The sequence below is a fragment of the Larus michahellis genome, chromosome 1 (genome assembly GCF_964199755.1).
Source record: "Larus michahellis chromosome 1, bLarMic1.1, whole genome shotgun sequence".
NCBI classification, from domain to species: Eukaryota; Metazoa; Chordata; class Aves; order Charadriiformes; family Laridae; genus Larus; species Larus michahellis.
The window spans coordinates 4,041,456-4,057,147 of NC_133896.1; the positions used below are offsets into that span (position 1 = coordinate 4,041,456).

General features: G+C 49.4%; 1 protein-coding gene across 4 annotated transcripts in view; it reads left to right on the forward strand.

Moving 5' to 3' along the window:
- Positions 1 to 6,070: 6,070 nt before the first annotated feature.
- Positions 6,071 to 15,692, forward strand: part of PODXL (podocalyxin like) — a 46,918-nt gene continuing 37,296 nt past the window's right edge. For 3 of the 4 annotated variants that reach the window (XM_074573206.1, XM_074573207.1, XM_074573208.1), the window contains exon 1: positions 6,099 to 6,234. In XM_074573206.1, the coding sequence (XP_074429307.1) occupies positions 6,198 to 6,234 (37 nt within the window). In that variant the 5' untranslated portion in view covers positions 6,099 to 6,197. Of the gene's footprint in view, positions 6,235 to 15,692 lie in introns of all 4 variants that reach the window. The other variant, XM_074573205.1, reaches the window with a different exon arrangement.

Consider the following 15,692-nt stretch of genomic DNA (forward strand, 5'->3'; position numbering starts at 1 on the left):
CCTGGGGCTGATGGATGTGACATGGGACACGTGAGACAACTGTGCACCCCTGGACTGGCAGGTGGAGGTTGGGCAGGACCACTTACCAAGCAGGATACCTATTTTTAGGCAATTTAATAGAACTCCAAGTCAAGGCAGTGAATGGGGGTTTCAGGAGCAATTCATCTTTGTCTCCTTCAGGCTGATAATTTCTCTCAAGGCTCTTCAGAGTAGGGACAGGATTCAGTCATTTAAACAGAGGATATGGGGGGTGATTTTTGCACACCATGGTGTAATGCCAGCTGGACCAGAGCTGCTGCCTCAGAGGTCTTGGGTTTCACAGAAGCCTTGTCCACCCCTGTGAAGACACCTCTAGCAACTGAGATGCCTCCAGGTATCTATGTTTAAGCAACTGCACAGTGCCCTCCTTTTCCAGTGATGATAATGGCAGCTCCAACACCACCTCAAATGGAGATACCTACGACTACCCTGGAGACAGAGACACACAAATGTAGGTGCCTTGGTCTGGACCCAAAGCCGCCCACAGATGGGTACATGTGTGCATCCTGTGTGTGGTGAAGGTGGTGACCAAGCTCCTGGAGCATGTGTGTTGCAGGAGGGTCAGCAGTTTGCTGAAAATGAAGTTCCTCGCTTCCTTCTCTTAAAAAATTAAACTCAAGAGAACCAGAAATTATACCTGTCTGAGTGGCCAAGCCCAAAGCAAAGTGCAGGAACAGAAGTCCTTCAAAATAGGATCATAGTTGAGATCAGGAGCTGATGTCAGAGCTGAGGGCTGAACCTAGAGTTTGTAAGACCTTGTCTAATATGTCAGCTCCAAAAGGGTTTTTGCCTCTTCGCTTGTAGGAGTTCGGGAAAACATGGCTAGCCTTGTGGGTGGTATCCCGGATTGTTCTTGGCTTTCTCAAAAGAGTTCCTGATCGCGAGCCAAGCTGCATTTTGGTTTCTCCTGCTGGGTCAGGTGCAGGCTAAGGGACCGGCCCCCCAACATGACACTTCTGACTCCCCATCTTCTGAAATACATGGAAATTGCCTCCATTCCCCATCCTGTCACACCACGGACTTTCTCCCTATTCTTTCCTCATGAGCAGCCTCTTCACTTTGGATCTAGTTGCCAACTTCACTCCATCAGTGGTCCCGTTTCCTTGAAGCTATCTGTCAGGCAGACATCAGACCATACGTATTTTTGTCTCTTGCTGAAGGGAGGGCAGTTTGGGGTTCCTTCTTGAAATAGCCGCCGGTGATCGTGACCCCAGGAGCCCACGGGCTGTTGTTCGTGGTGTTACTCATGCCAGAGGTCTCAGCCCCGTGCACTGCCATTCGTCTTCCCATCTTAACCCCAAATCTGAATTCCAAACATTATTACTTTGTGCCCCGGCACACAAGGAAGATAGGTGATGACATTCAATAAAATCCGATTACTGGCAAGTTAAATGATCCTAAGCTGGATCTCAGCCCAAGGATTTTCATGCTGCGTCGGCTTTCCTCGGTCATTTTCTGTGAGAAGAGGTAAATATTGCAAGGATGCCCGGAGATGTCAGTCAAACGTTATGACGAATCTGAACACAGCTGAGAAGGAATTACATGGTACAGGGAAGAAAAAGCTTTCTTTGGGAATTTATTCCAGCGCTGTGGGGCACAAGAGTGTCTCCTACGCTACGCTTTCTTCTCCTTTGTCCAGTTTACTTTTAAATGGCAGAAGAAACGGGGTTTCCATGGCCTTTGGGGAAACACGAAAGCATCTTAGGGTTTCCCCAACAAAGAAATCTTGTGTCATCTGAAGTCTTCCTCCTCCTGAGACAGTTTAATCCCAGCTGAGTTACATACCTTAAAACTACTGGCTGCCTGTTCTACTCTTTCACAATCTTAGATAAATATTTAGCTGGGACACAAGGAACGCGATATGCCTCAGTCTCTGTGCGTTATCACATCGATATCAGGCTTTAAAAAGACTTGAGCCCATGAGATTTTAAATAATAATAATGCCAAAAATACATTTTAGAGTAAATTCTTCTCCTTTTGTTCCCGTTTCTCAGGCAGATGTGCAGACCATTCTCCAAAGGCTTTCTCTGCACCTCCAAGACATGCCTTTTCATGTGCGGAGTTGAAAGCAAAAGCCTTTACATAATTTCCTGACCCTGTGCTGCTGGTATTTACGAAAAACTCCAGAGCTGGGACACTCTTGATAAAGCTGCCGGTAAGCAATGCTGCGTGTCTTTGGGTGGAAAAGCCTGTTTACCTCCTTCTATGAAACGCCGATGACTTTTTGACACCCCTAGAAGCACCCGCTTTCCCCAGTCAGGGCTTTCTCTGACTTTTTCCCCAGCTGATGGTTAGGCTTCGGAGCGGGATATGCTTTTGCAGACATCCAGCTTTTTAAGCAGTCATGCTAAATATCCCTTTCTTTTTTCTTTTTTCCTTCAGCTGCTCATGATTCATGGTCTTGATCTGACGCCCTCTTAGTAATTATCCCCTTCGCGGCAGAGAGGAGAGGCAGATCCCGAGCCGACGCAAGTGGGCAGACACCTGCCCCCTGCAAAGCAGCAGAAATAGTGTGAGCCCCTTCTGCTACCCCCTTGGAAAAGGAGGTTTTAACACCATGTTTCTGGATGAAGCTGTTTTCCGAAGAAGCAGAGGGCCGTGCCGTTATTTTAGCCACGAAGTTAGCTGCCAGCAGCCAAGGCTTGCATCAAGGGAGGAGCTGCAAGACCACGCTGTGGGGAACCAACAGAGAGGAGGCTGGAGACCCTCTGAATACGGCCCCGCTAAGCGAGAAACAATACCCAACACAGATGGCAGAGTTGTTATAATTTGAGTATCCAATGATAACCACAAAACCCCAAAGGAAGCTTTCTTCACAGCATCCACCTTCCCCCTGCGGTGGCTGGGCTCTTCTCCTTGTCTCTAAAAAGAGGTCCACAGGCACGCTGAGAGCAGACCCCTGCTGAGAACTGACAAAGCTCCCTGCATAAGTGGCAGGGTGCCTGTACTGATAATTTAAGAGGAAGCCTACAGTTTGGATCAGCAATCTAAAAAGACTTAGGCATCAAATGCTCAGGGGGTGAGGTTTCCTCCTCCTCGAAGAAGGCCAAAGGACCAGTACGGCCCAGAAGACGAATGCTTTCTACTCCTAACCCTCAGTACAACCATTCCAGCATAAACCCAATGGCCATTGAAGCCAGCCTGATTTTTAACTGGATTTCAGGTCATTCTGTTTCCCTTAGGTCTGTTTTAGCTGCTGCCAAGGGTCTCTTCTTGCCACAGCCCTCACCCACCGTGGAGACCTAACCCGCCTTGGGGGAGCCCTGTCTCCCAGGAACTGTTACCCCCGAGCCATGTGCCATGGGATATTTTTGCAGTCTATTACGGGTGCTGCTGCAGTGAACCAAGAGTTCGAGGAGCTCAGCATCGCCTTCCTCCTCGCCACCCCGGGGACACTGTTACACTGATGCAGCTCAGGTTTCTCCCTAGGCTGGCTTGACTTGGCAGTTAACACCAAAATATGCTTGTTGGGAGAGGGGGTGTGTGTGTCTGGGGGAATATGTGATCTGTTATGAAAAATATTCTGCAGGGAGAGAAGGAACTGCCTCTCTAATACCGGCAAGATTAATAACGTGCATCAACACATTCATTCATTTATTGCAACTTGAGTTCCAGGGCTTTTAGGTAGCGTGTAATGCAGAGTTGCAGCAGAGGAGGTGAGGCTGGGCTGAGGGACACGGAAAGTCTCGCTCCAGCACTGACCCAGAAGCTGAAATCAGGACAAGGAGGGGGACAACACACAAAGCAGGCAGGGAGGTCTGAACGAGCCAACCCAAGCCTCTCCTCAAGTCTTCTCAAGGTGACCTTGCCACACGAAGAAAGTCCACGCTATAAGTGGAGGCATGAAGAAAACCAAAATTTGAAGAGTCATTTTTGGAGCGAAGGTTATTTTTACCACGTCTGGGTCCAGGCTGGGAAGGTTGATGGTTTCTCTGGATCTGCCGGTGCAAGGGGGAGGATTCGGTGCGAAGCTCTGAGCTTATTTTTAGTCTCCTCCGAGCTGCAGTGAGCGCTGCTTGCCTGAACGCTAGATAAGAAACTTTCAGCGCCCTTCCCGCTTCCCACAAAAAATGCAAAGATTTGGTAATATTTTTGTCCTTAGTACTTTGGGTGCATTGTTTCCTTCGAGACATCCTCAAACTCAAACAAAAAGAAAGGTACAAACATGTCTTTGAAAACATCCTATGGAAATGTACGTTACTTTATTTGAATGATGTTTGCAAGCGTAGCTTAGTTTCAGAGGGGGTGCTGGGGTAATGCGTGGGTCCGAAGCTTGGATGGGAGCACCGTGCCCAGTTTCTAGATCTAGGAGTGATGGTAGTGGTGGGGGGCTGCCCCCAACCAGGGCAATGACCTCCCCAGCAATCCCCCACACCATGTATCCCCTGGGCCTTCCCCATCTCCCTCTCCAGGGACTTCTCGTGTCACTAGGGATGAAGAGGAGGGATCTGGGGAATTTTGTCCTATTGGAGCGTAGACCTCTGGAGGGGGTGTACCTGCAGAGAGCAATCTCAAAGTAACCCCTCCTTTGGATAGGAACCCCAAATCAACCCCCAGCCGCGGTGGGAATACGAAATCAACCCCCATCTAGATGAAAAATCCCCAAGTAACCCTCACCCTGACGGGAATCCAAAACCAACCCCCAAACCCCCATCCAGATGAAAATCCCAAATCTACCCCAAATGCCCATCCTGATAAAAATCCCAAATTTTCCCCATGCAGGTGGGAATCCCAAACTGGCCCAAGTCCCCATCCAGATGAAAATCCCAGATCTTAACCCATGTGGGTAGGAATATGAAATCCATCTGCAAATCTCCATCCTGATGAACACCCCAAATCCCCCAACACGCAGGCAGGAATCCCATCCTTCCCCAAGACCCCATCCCAATGAAACCCCCAAATCTTCCCCAACCTCCCAATTCCAATGAAACCCCCCAAATGCCCCCATGTAGGTGGGGAACCCCAAATCCCCCACAAACCTCCCACACTCATGAAAACCCCAAATCCCACCCATGCATGCAGCATTCATTCCTATGAGACCCCCAACCCCAAATTCCCCCCTGCAGATGGGAACCCCAAATCCCCATCCCATCAAAAACCCAAATCCCCATCCCATCAAAAGCCCAAAATCCCCCCACATGAATGGGAACCTCAATTCCCCCCAAATCCCCATCCTAACGAAACCCCCAAATCCCCACCATGCATATGGGAACCCCAAATTCCCCCCAAACCCCCATCCCAATGTAACTCCAAATCCCCCTCCATGGAGATTGGAACCTCAAATACCCCCCGAAAACTCCAACTCAATGAAAACCCCCAAACCCTCCCATTCAGATGGGAACCCCAAATCTCCCCAAACCCCCATCCCAACGAAACCCCCAACCCCCGCCTCCTGCAGATGGGAACCTCAAGTCCCCTCCAACCTCCCCCACCCGGACGAAACCCCCAGCCCCCTCATGCAGATGGCAACCCCAAATCCCCTCCTACCCAATGAAACCCCCAAATCCCCCCCAAACCCCTATCCCAACAAAACCCCCAAATCTCCCCCTCCTGCAGATGGGAACCCCAAATCCCCCCCAGACCCGATCACAACGAACTCCCCAAGCCCCTCCTCCTGCAGATGGGAACCCCAAATACCCTCCAACCCAAAGAAACCCCCAAATCCCCTCTCCTGCAGGTGGGAACCCCAAATCCCCTCCAACCTCCCCACCCCGATGAAACCCCCAAGCCCCCCCCCCCATGCAGATGGGAACCCCAAATCCCCCTCAAAACCCCATCCCAACGAAACTCCCAACCCCTCCTCCTGCAGATGGGAACCGCAAATCCCCCCCCCCAAACCTCACCCCGACGAAACCCCCAAGTGGACACCACCACCCCCCCCCCGCCTTCCTTCTAGCCACCCTCCGTCCCCAGCACCGCCCCCCTCCCTGCGGGTCTCTCCCCCCCGATCCGGGGGGGGGGGGGGCGGAGGCGGGGGCGGGCCGGGCGGGCGGTGCACCTCCCTCGGCGGCAGGAGAAGTTGGGGGGGGGTGGGGGGCGGACGGACGGAGGGACGGACGGGGCCGGGACCGGGGCCGGGGGAGGGCAGCGGCCGCCCGCCCGCCCCGCCGGGGAGAGAGCGCCGGGAGCGGCGGCGGGGACGGGCGCGCCGAGGCACCATGCGGGCACCGCTGCTGCTGCCGCTGCTGCTGCTCGGTGAGTGCCGCCTCCCCGCCTTCATCCCCCTCCGGATGCCCCGCTTTTTGCTTTCCTCCACGCTCCCCACCTCCAGCATCCCTCACCTTTTCTCCTTCCCCACCACCCCCCGCCCCCCGCCTCTTTTTCCCTTTTACTGTTGGCTACTTTGAAGCAAATTGGGCAGAAATGCGGAAAATAAACTGAGGGATGCTGAGTGCCCACCCGCTTTCTGAATGCAGGCTGATTCCGCTTTCTGAATCCGGGCTGATTTAACCCTCTTATTTAAGAACTAAGCGCATCAAACCGTCCGCGGCAACTTGGGGCACGAAAGCCGCAGTGCTTGGTTCTTTACGCAACGGTATGAGCTAAACATGCCGCTTCTTCGCTCCTTCATCCAGCTTCATAAAGCACCCCCCCGTCAGGGGTTTGGGCTCTGGGGGCTCTGGGGAGACGGATGTGCAAAGCACTGAGCTTCACACCCCTCTTTTGGGGTCCCATGGAGCGAGGGGAGACCTTTGGTTGGGTTTGGTTGGGCGGCTCTTCCAATGGTCCAGCACGCCAGGTGCTGCACGTATGGAACGTGAGTCCTCAGCCCTGGGTTGTGGTGGGGAAAAGTGGTGGGAAAAGACGGGGGAAAAGTGGTGGGAGATAGCAGTTCCCTGATGGAAGCTGATGGTGGAGTTGGGGAAAAAAAGGATCAACTTCTGGAGGCCCTTTGCTGTGGGACCATTGTGGGACGGGGGCTGCATCGCAGCAGGGAGGTTTGGGAGTGGAAATGGTGTCTCGGGTCCTGCAATAGTGCTGGGGTTAAGGGTGCTGGGGAAACGTCTGTGGGTGATGCAGCGGGAGGTCTGGTTCTTTGGCAGGGTGTTTCGTCGGAGAGCTGGCCATAAACCACACCAAGAAGTAGCAAGGAAAGGAAACGCATTGATTATTTTAAAAGTGAATAAAGGCAGGGAGGAAAGGGGTATTTTTTTCCCCTGTGTTTTGAGGGAAGAGGAAAATTAAAAAAAAAAAAAAATTAAAAAAATAAATAATAAAATAATACAACAAAATAAAATAAAATAAAACAAAACGAGAAGTTGAAACCTTGCTCCGGGTCACGTCTCCCGGCAATGCCTCTGCTAAGCTGAATGTGCTTTTATTCAAGGTAACAAAAGCTGGGGGACTCTCCGGAGGTAAAAGAACAAGTGGAGGCAGGGCCCTGGAGGTTTAACTACGGGGTGAATTCCCGGAGATCCAGCTGAAATCTCCGCCTGCCCGATTTTTTGCCTGCTCCTCTCGGAACTGGACGGGGCTCAGTGGGTGAGCAGGTGTGAAGCCTCCGACCCCCCCCCCCGCCCCCGATGCCAACAGGAGTTTCAAAAGAGAAGATTTCTCTTCCCAGTAAAACTCCAGAAGCCTCAGCCCCATTAATATTGGCATAAAGCAAGAGCTGTTAATGCAGATTTTCTTGTGCCGGCCAGAACTGAGCTGAGTTTAGCTGACTTTGCCTCTTCAGAAGGTTTTGTTTGTTTTTTTTCAAAATGGAGTGATAAATATGCTAGGATTGGTACAAAACAGGCTTTTGGCGGTAGGATGGTGGGGGGACCTGTTTCTGTAGCACTCACAAGTGATCCTATTACATTTTTTTCTGGGAAATTCTTTGATTAAATCCTTCAAAACAGTGTTTTCTGCCATTAATGCTCCCCTTAAGTTTTGAAATAAGCTCCTTAGAGGTGCTTTTATGTTGCTCCCTGGGTATTGGCACCAAGATTTTCTTCCTTGGGGGTCAAAATAACCATCCCTCCTTGCTGGGTGGTTGGGCTTGGAGTCCCAGCAGTGCTCACCTCCCATGCTGGTATTGGCTGCAATCATCTGAGCTACCTAAATTCATCTTCCCCCTGCCCCCCCCACCAAAATGGGAAGAAGTTGGGTTTGTAAGTGAAACTGTAAGATTTTTGGTATCTTGAAAAAATAGTAAAGGGGATGGGGCCTGCGTGATTTGCTCTGTTTGAATTGGATGTGAAATGGGGGGGTGAGCATTGGGATTTCGCAGCGTGTTTTTGTGTGTCTTGAGGAAGAAGGTGACAACATCGTGCATGGGGCAGAGCAGAATCAGCCCAAGGTTGCTGAAGTTGTTAAAAGCAGCTATTTTGGGCACGGCTCTTTCACCAGACATACCGGTTTCCAGGTTTGTATCAAGCCAGTCCCCCGATTCTGCAGAGATTACCCCTTATTTCCCTGCTGTAAATCAGAATAAAAGTCGGCCTCAGACAAGGCAGAGCCGGTGTGTGCAAGAGACGCAGCGAATGTGACGTCGGGCAAACAGCATCTTTAAATTCACCCAGCCTGCCGGGGGCTCAGAGTTACCCATTACAGCGTGCTCACAGGACGTTTTATTGTATTTATTCTTTCCCCGTATTAGATCTTCTATCCCACCGGGGGTACGATAGCAAAATTGCATCAGGAAGAGAAAACCGATACTTTTTGTTCTCAGAGGATTAAAAAGAAGACACAGCTCAAACCTGCCCTGAGGGCAAAAAAGGCAGGAAGGGGTTTTACGGGAGATCAACCCTTCGCCCGATTCAAAGCAAAGTGCAGATTGATGGGTTTTAAATCCTTGTTGCCAAAACACCCCTTTTCATTCCCAAAGCTGCTCCGGCTCCCTGGTACTGGGAGTTCGTGTTTGTCCAAGACGGGCTGTCAAAGATGTGCATTTTTTAAAATCCATTTGAGCCATTGAATACTAATCGTGACACGGGCAGGAGCGGGCAACTGGGGCCACGGCTATGGGAGGAGAAGAAATTTGTTAACCAGAGAGTTTTAAAATCAGCATTGGAGTGGAGCGTGTCATACGTTTGCTGTCGGAGGAACGGCGACAAGGTTTTTGCGACCTTTTTGCAAACCATTTTAGCAGCGCGATGCCTTTGATTCCCCAGTGGCAAAGCAGATATATAGTAATGATTCCCCATGGGTCTGTTTAGGAGGCTTAATTAAAGAATTGTTTGTAAAGCACTTGAAGATCTTTGAATGAAAGGAGCTGGAACCAGTGCGACACACTGATTTAATTCCAGAGAGTTGCTTTAAAGGCTTATGTTGAGGAGGCTGGTGATCATTCATGTCGGCAGTGGCGGGAGGCCGGCTGGAAATACCTGCTCTCAGCATTTGCAGGGAGGCTGGGGTTGCGCTTTGGTTATTATTTGCCCTATAAATAATGCATTTTTCTCTCCCCATCTGCACACTCTAAAAAAAACCTAAGGCTGGCCACACAAGCTCTGGGGTTCAGGCGGTGGGGGCTGATCGAGGTTGACTGTAGCCAGCGAGGATTCCCTCAGGCTGTGCGGTGGCCCCCGCGTTATTCTGGGTGTTGTATTGCCATGCGAGAGCAGAGAGGAGCTGTTGGGGTTTAAATGCGGGACCATATCCATCCCTGTCTACCCTGAATTTTGTCCCCTTCTCCATGATGCGGGACTGGGTGGCCCCTTTGTCCTGTCCCCAGGGTCCCACCACAGCACCCAGAGCCCCTTGGTCCTCTGTGGGACCAGGGAGGATGGAGCAACTGGGGCTTCATCCCTACAGGGTGATGCTCTGGGGAGGTGAGATCCTGCCGTGACACCCAGCTGAGCTGCTCTGTGCTACAAGGGGTCAAGCCCCAAGCCCAGGTGCCTTCAGTAGCTACATCTCCAGGTGGTCCAAGCAGTAGCGGGACCAAGCATGTAGCAAACAACCCACCCGTGGTGGGAAATTCCTCCCTGCCAGCTGCTGAGCTGCTGGAGAATGGCACATGGGCAGAAACATGCAGTTTGGGAGCCTGAGCATCTCCCTCACCTTCAGTCCTGCTCCCAGCCCTACAGCACCCTTGCATGACAGACGGCCACCCTCAGCTCTGCTGAGAAAGCCAAACATCACAGGAGGGTTTGAACTTTGCAGGAATCCGGGTGGCCCGGTTTGGTCCATTCCGTGTGTGCAGGCATGTGAAATCCCGCAAACCCACCGAAGCATTTTCACATGCTTCTGCCAACTTCCTCGTCGAAAGCCTGTTTACGTGCACAGCTTCTTCCATAACTTGCCAATCTCCACCTAAGGATGTTGTTTCTGAATTCTTGCAATGCCTGCCCTTTCCTTCACAGAGAGCTCCAGACCAAACCTTGCTTTTTGTTTTGTTTTGTTTTGGTTTTTTTTAAATCTAAATGATGCACTGTCATCTGGCATTTGTTGTTCTCCCCCTACCTGAGATCAGTTCCCTGCAACCCCCAGGGCTTCGCCGAACAGTCCACGTTGCAGAGAGCAGTGTTTTTGGTCTTGGGATTGCCAAGCAAATCCACCGAGTCTTTCTCTTGCAGCTTGTGAGACAACCAGGCTCGAGCCTGGGGTCTTCATGGGGGTCTTGCAGGTCCTACTGCATGGTGGGGCTTGGGGAGGCACCACCCATCTCCCCCCAAACCCTTTCCATGTGCCATTGGTGCTTAACCAAAAAAAAAAAAACACAACCCTATGTTTTCCCCCAAACTACCTGGTGTGATGCTGTCCCACACCCCGGGGTGAGGTGCTTTCTCCTGTTGCTTCTTTGTTATTTGGGAGGGATGGGGACAGTTCATCTGAGCTTCATCTAGTTTTAACGGCTCTAATTGCTCTAATTGTAGCGCTGGGATGAAGCCTCATGGTGTTTTGCTCTGGTGGTCCTTGAGAAATATATAAATCCACTTAAAACTGGGTGGAGGGAGGAGGGATGTGCTCTGCCCATATCACAGCTCCAGTTTAGACATGCCTAAGCATTGGGACTAACCTATACCCAAAACCATGTTACTTTTGATCTAAACAGCCCTGTCCGAGAAGGTAGACAGAGCTGGGGAGAAAAAGATGAGCTTACTTGTTACTGTACAAAAATCATATATGATCTGCTATGGTCTGAAGAGCTAAAATGCTGTTTGAAGGACAGGCTGTGCTACAGGTTTTCTCTCTTTTTTGCATGTGTCTGCTTAGACTGTGTGCTGGTTGGTGGAGAGACAACGCGATGATTGTTCAGGGATGGGGAGATGCTCTCAGTTGGGGTCTCTGAGGCTGCTGCATTACAAATATGGTGCTGGGGCATCTTGTCTAGACCGTGCTTTTGCCAAGAAAGGTTGAACCAGATGGTCCTTGAGGTCCCTTCCAACCTGGTGTTCTATGATTCTATGAAATAGCATCAACGAAGGCCTGGTGAGCAGGGGGCTGCAATGCAGCAACGGCTTTCCATGGCAGAAACCACCTCACGATGCTGCAAGGGGAGAAGTCACAAGTCACATTTAGAAGGCTTTTATCATGACACCTCTAAAATCTGGAGCTTGACCCTGTGCTGTGATTCAGGAGGAGCTGCTGGCTTTGCACTGCTTGTTTCTACCCCTTTGCAATGTGACCACCTGGGGGCCATGCTGACTAGGCGGGATTGTTCTTCTAGCTAAACTTCCAGGTGATGGGTATCAATGTCCTCACCTCATTCCACAGCCAAGGGAGGGGGACAGGTTCCTTCAAGGATGACTTAGCCTGCTTCGAGTTAGCTACTGGCTTTGAATTGCAAATAATGCTAGAAATAGCGAGTGCCGGAGGGAGTCTTGGAAAATGCCAGTAGTAATACTGCTGCCTTCTTTGAGTGCAGAGCCCTGTGGTGGGTTACTTGGGGTGACCTTCTTGGGGGTTGCATGCACGTATTCACTTGACTTGAGACATAGAGTGACTCAGAGTCAGCCTTCGGTACCGAATCCTGCTTAAAGCCATTGGGAACCAGCAAATGCCAGGATGCCCCATCAACCCTAAAGAGAAAAAAAAACTCTCTCTCCTTCAAGAGATGGAGTGAAGTTGCTCCAAACCCCAAAGGCACCGATATCCTCCCTTGATCATTTCCTTATTGGGTCCCAAGCCTTCTCGCTGAAGTTTTTCTCATCACTAAATGTGGCTGCTTTGCAAATCTTTGGATCTTTGCAGCGCACGCGGCTCGGCATGTTGCAGGCACCTTTTCTGTCCCGTAAATAATGTACGTCTCACGGCTTGCTTGGCTGCAGGCCAGGAGCGCTCAGCAGACGCCGGTGACAGTTTGGTGACAAAGTATTGCAAGGAGACAGGGAGAATGCAAACGACTTATTAAAATTAACTCAGTGTAATGCCTCAATGCCCGGCACAGAGCAGAAGGGATAACGAAAGGGAATGAGCCTTTATTTTAGGCAACGGGGATTCAGTGCTGCTGAAGCACCTGCTTTTAGATGTGCATCCGCTATAAACCAGCTGCGGGAAGGCAACATGCTGGGTTGAGATTTGGCTTTCAGCATGGCTCGACTTGTGCGTAATGTCCAAGGTTCCATGTATTGGCATAGTGCTGGGGCTGAGTGGCAGCAGAAAGGGAATAGGGCCCAGTTTGGACAAGCTGGGATGAGCTGCCTTGCAAAGGAAGGGAAAATTGGGAGTCCTGGTGTTGCCAGCTCTTCTGCAGTCGTGGGCAAATTGCTTTTTCCTCCCACTGAAGGAGCCAAGTTGATGTCATGTAGGTTCAGCTACTTAACCAAGGTGTTTAGGGTTGGAGCAGAATTGTCCTTGAATCCAGCTGCTGTTTGTGGAGAGAGAGAGGAGTGTCTTCTGAAGGCAATACAGATGTGTCTTGGGATGAGGACATGGACCTGTTAGAGCAGGTCCAGAGGAGGCCACGAAGCTGATCAGAGCCTCTGCTATAAGGACAAGCTGAGAGAGTTGGGGTTGTTCAGCCTGGAGAAGACAAGGCTCCGTGGAGGTCTTATAGCAGTCTTCCACTGTCTGAAGGGGGCCTACAAGAAAGCTGGAGAGGGACTTTTTACAAGGGCATGTAGTGATAGGACGAGGGGTAATGGCTTCAAACTGGAAGAGGGGCGATTTAGGTTAGATATCAGGAAGAAGTTTTTCACTATGATTGTGGTGAGACCCTGGCCCAGGTTGCCCAGAGAAGCTGTGGCTGCCCCATCCCTGGAGGGGTTCAAGGCCAGGTTGGACGGGGCTTGGAGCAACTTGTTCTGGTGGGAGGTGTCCCTGCCAGGGCAGGGGGGTTGGAACTAGATGGTCTTTAAGGTCCCTTCCAACTCTAACCATTCTATCATTCTATGATTCTATGATTTGGCCCCTAGAGATGCTTGTCTCTGTACATGTTCCCCTTCGGGGTCTCATGTTACACCAAAAATATCCAGGATCTACCCCTGGAAACCCTTATGTTGCATAACAGTATCTGTATTTGCTTAGAAACATCAAAAAAAAAGCTAGGTTTCAGGATTTGGAAGAATTTCTTGATGGTGGGACAGGAGTACACCCTAAAGGCTGCAAATGGAAAGATAGATAAGAAAAGCACGGTCTTTAGGTTTAAAAAACAAGTGTGTGTTTGAAGCCAGGTGCAGGACAGACGCCTGAGAAATAGGCAGACGAGATCTGCATTGAAACATCCTCCAAAATGGAAAAGGTAATTTTTTATTTCTGAATTGGTCCCATTTTAGATGTTGCTTTGAGGTCTGGCTCATATTCTTAGCATTCGTAATAAAAATTAGATTAATCCAGCGGCTTTTTCTCTGTATTACAAGCTCTATGTGCAGGGGGCTTTGGTCTTATGCCACATGGCTCATGAGACTGGTGAAAGGGAGGAGGAAGGTCATTTTGCAGTGGAAGAATAAGGCCTTAGTTATTAATGACAAAGGCTGAAATTTTCTCTCTCAGCCTTAATTGATTTTAGTAAATTTAACTGCAGGAGGAGGTAGAAATTGGCTTAGAGTTATTAACCTGTAGTGCTTAAAGATATATTAAATCTGTTTTAGAGAAATCAGGAGACAACCTTGTCAGGCGTTTATTCTAAGTGGCTTCTGCTAGATACAAGCAAAGAGAAAAATGCCAAATTTTTAACTTTGACAAAGGGGACTTGAAAGATTCTGCAGGAGGGTTTGGAGAAACTATGTTTGAGAAAGTCCTTCTTTGAAACCTAATAGCAAAGGCCACTTTTCTTTTTTTCTCCTCCCCAGAGTCTAAAGGCAGGAGGGTGAGATAAGACATTCCACCACGTACGCAAACGGGGGGTAAAAGAAAAATGGAAAAGTTTAAATGATACTGCTGCAGCCTGCGGAAAATGGATAGCTCTCAGGGTTACTATTATACGCTGCTTATCAAGATACTGTATGCCTTGACTATGAGAAAAAACACAGTAGTTAAAGTGATGCACTGTGCTCCCCAGCATGGATCCAGTTAGCAGTGGCTGCACTGGGGTGACATCAAGTAACCAAAGTCCTGGGTATATATATTATATATATAAATCTATATATACACTACATAAGCAATTAAAGTTGTCCTTGTTGGATATTTCTGATTTATTAAGCAACAGAAGAAATGTTTAAAGCACCGGTAAGGGAAGCAAGTTTTCTACCATGTATTAGGCCAGCCAATAACCCTCAAACCAGGTTGTGATCCCACGACTCCAAAACCAGGATTCTCATTCGTGCATTTTTTCAGGCATCTTCCCACTCTCTAGCTGCTGGGGACCTGATTTGCTTTTGGACCCTAAACCAATGAAAACAACAAATAAACAAATAAAAAAATTGTTCCCATGGGTTTCTCTTGGCAAAGCGGAGAAAGTAGCAACACGTAGTAAATGCATGAAACGACCCCCTCTTTTTTTTATTTTTTATTTTTTTTTCTCTAATATTAGTTTAGTTTTCAGATGAATCAGTCTCTTGATCTGGTTTGACACAATGCGATGAAGTGTTTGTGCTCTCCACAGCCTCTTTCAAAGGGCATATGAATTTATACCAAATCAAAGCAATGCCATAAGCACGCCAAAATCACCCGTAGCAATGAAAAGTGACACATGTGCTGCAAATGGGATGAACCAGGAACTGCTGTGGGGCTCCCGGCAAAGCCGGATCCAGCCAAGAGACAGCCAGGGCAAAACGTGAGCGAAATGAGATACGGCGTCACGTCAGCGGTGAAGCCGGCAAGAGAAAATTACACCCTTGAGCCCATTTTTCAAGCACGCAGGAGTTAATCTCAGCCCACCTCGGTGGCTGTCGAGATTATCGCCTCCACGCTCGCCCAAGCCTCGGGGTAATTCCCATGCCAAAAAAGCAATGAGAGGTGCTGACCTCTTTGGCATGAGTGATAAATTTCCCTGTGCTGAACAGCCATGTGCAATATCACAGCAAAGTAAATTCTGAGCTTATTACAACACCCTAGGATAGAAAATTATTTTGCTTCCTTAAAATTTTCCCAGGCAGCTAAAAAAAGCCCTCAAGACTCTCAGTCTATGCAATTTTGTAGGCTTCTAAGCTGCTAGTTCCTACCCATGAATGGTACCAATAAATCCCCATTAACTGCATTCAACAGGAGAACGTCCTTTTTTCTCATTAAAGCCTCACAAAGGGTTCAAAACCTCATTTTATGGCAGGGTGCTTTGATTTAAATTGATGTGGCTTAAATTATGAATTTTAATCACGATTTAAAACACAGAAGAAGAAAGTCTTAAT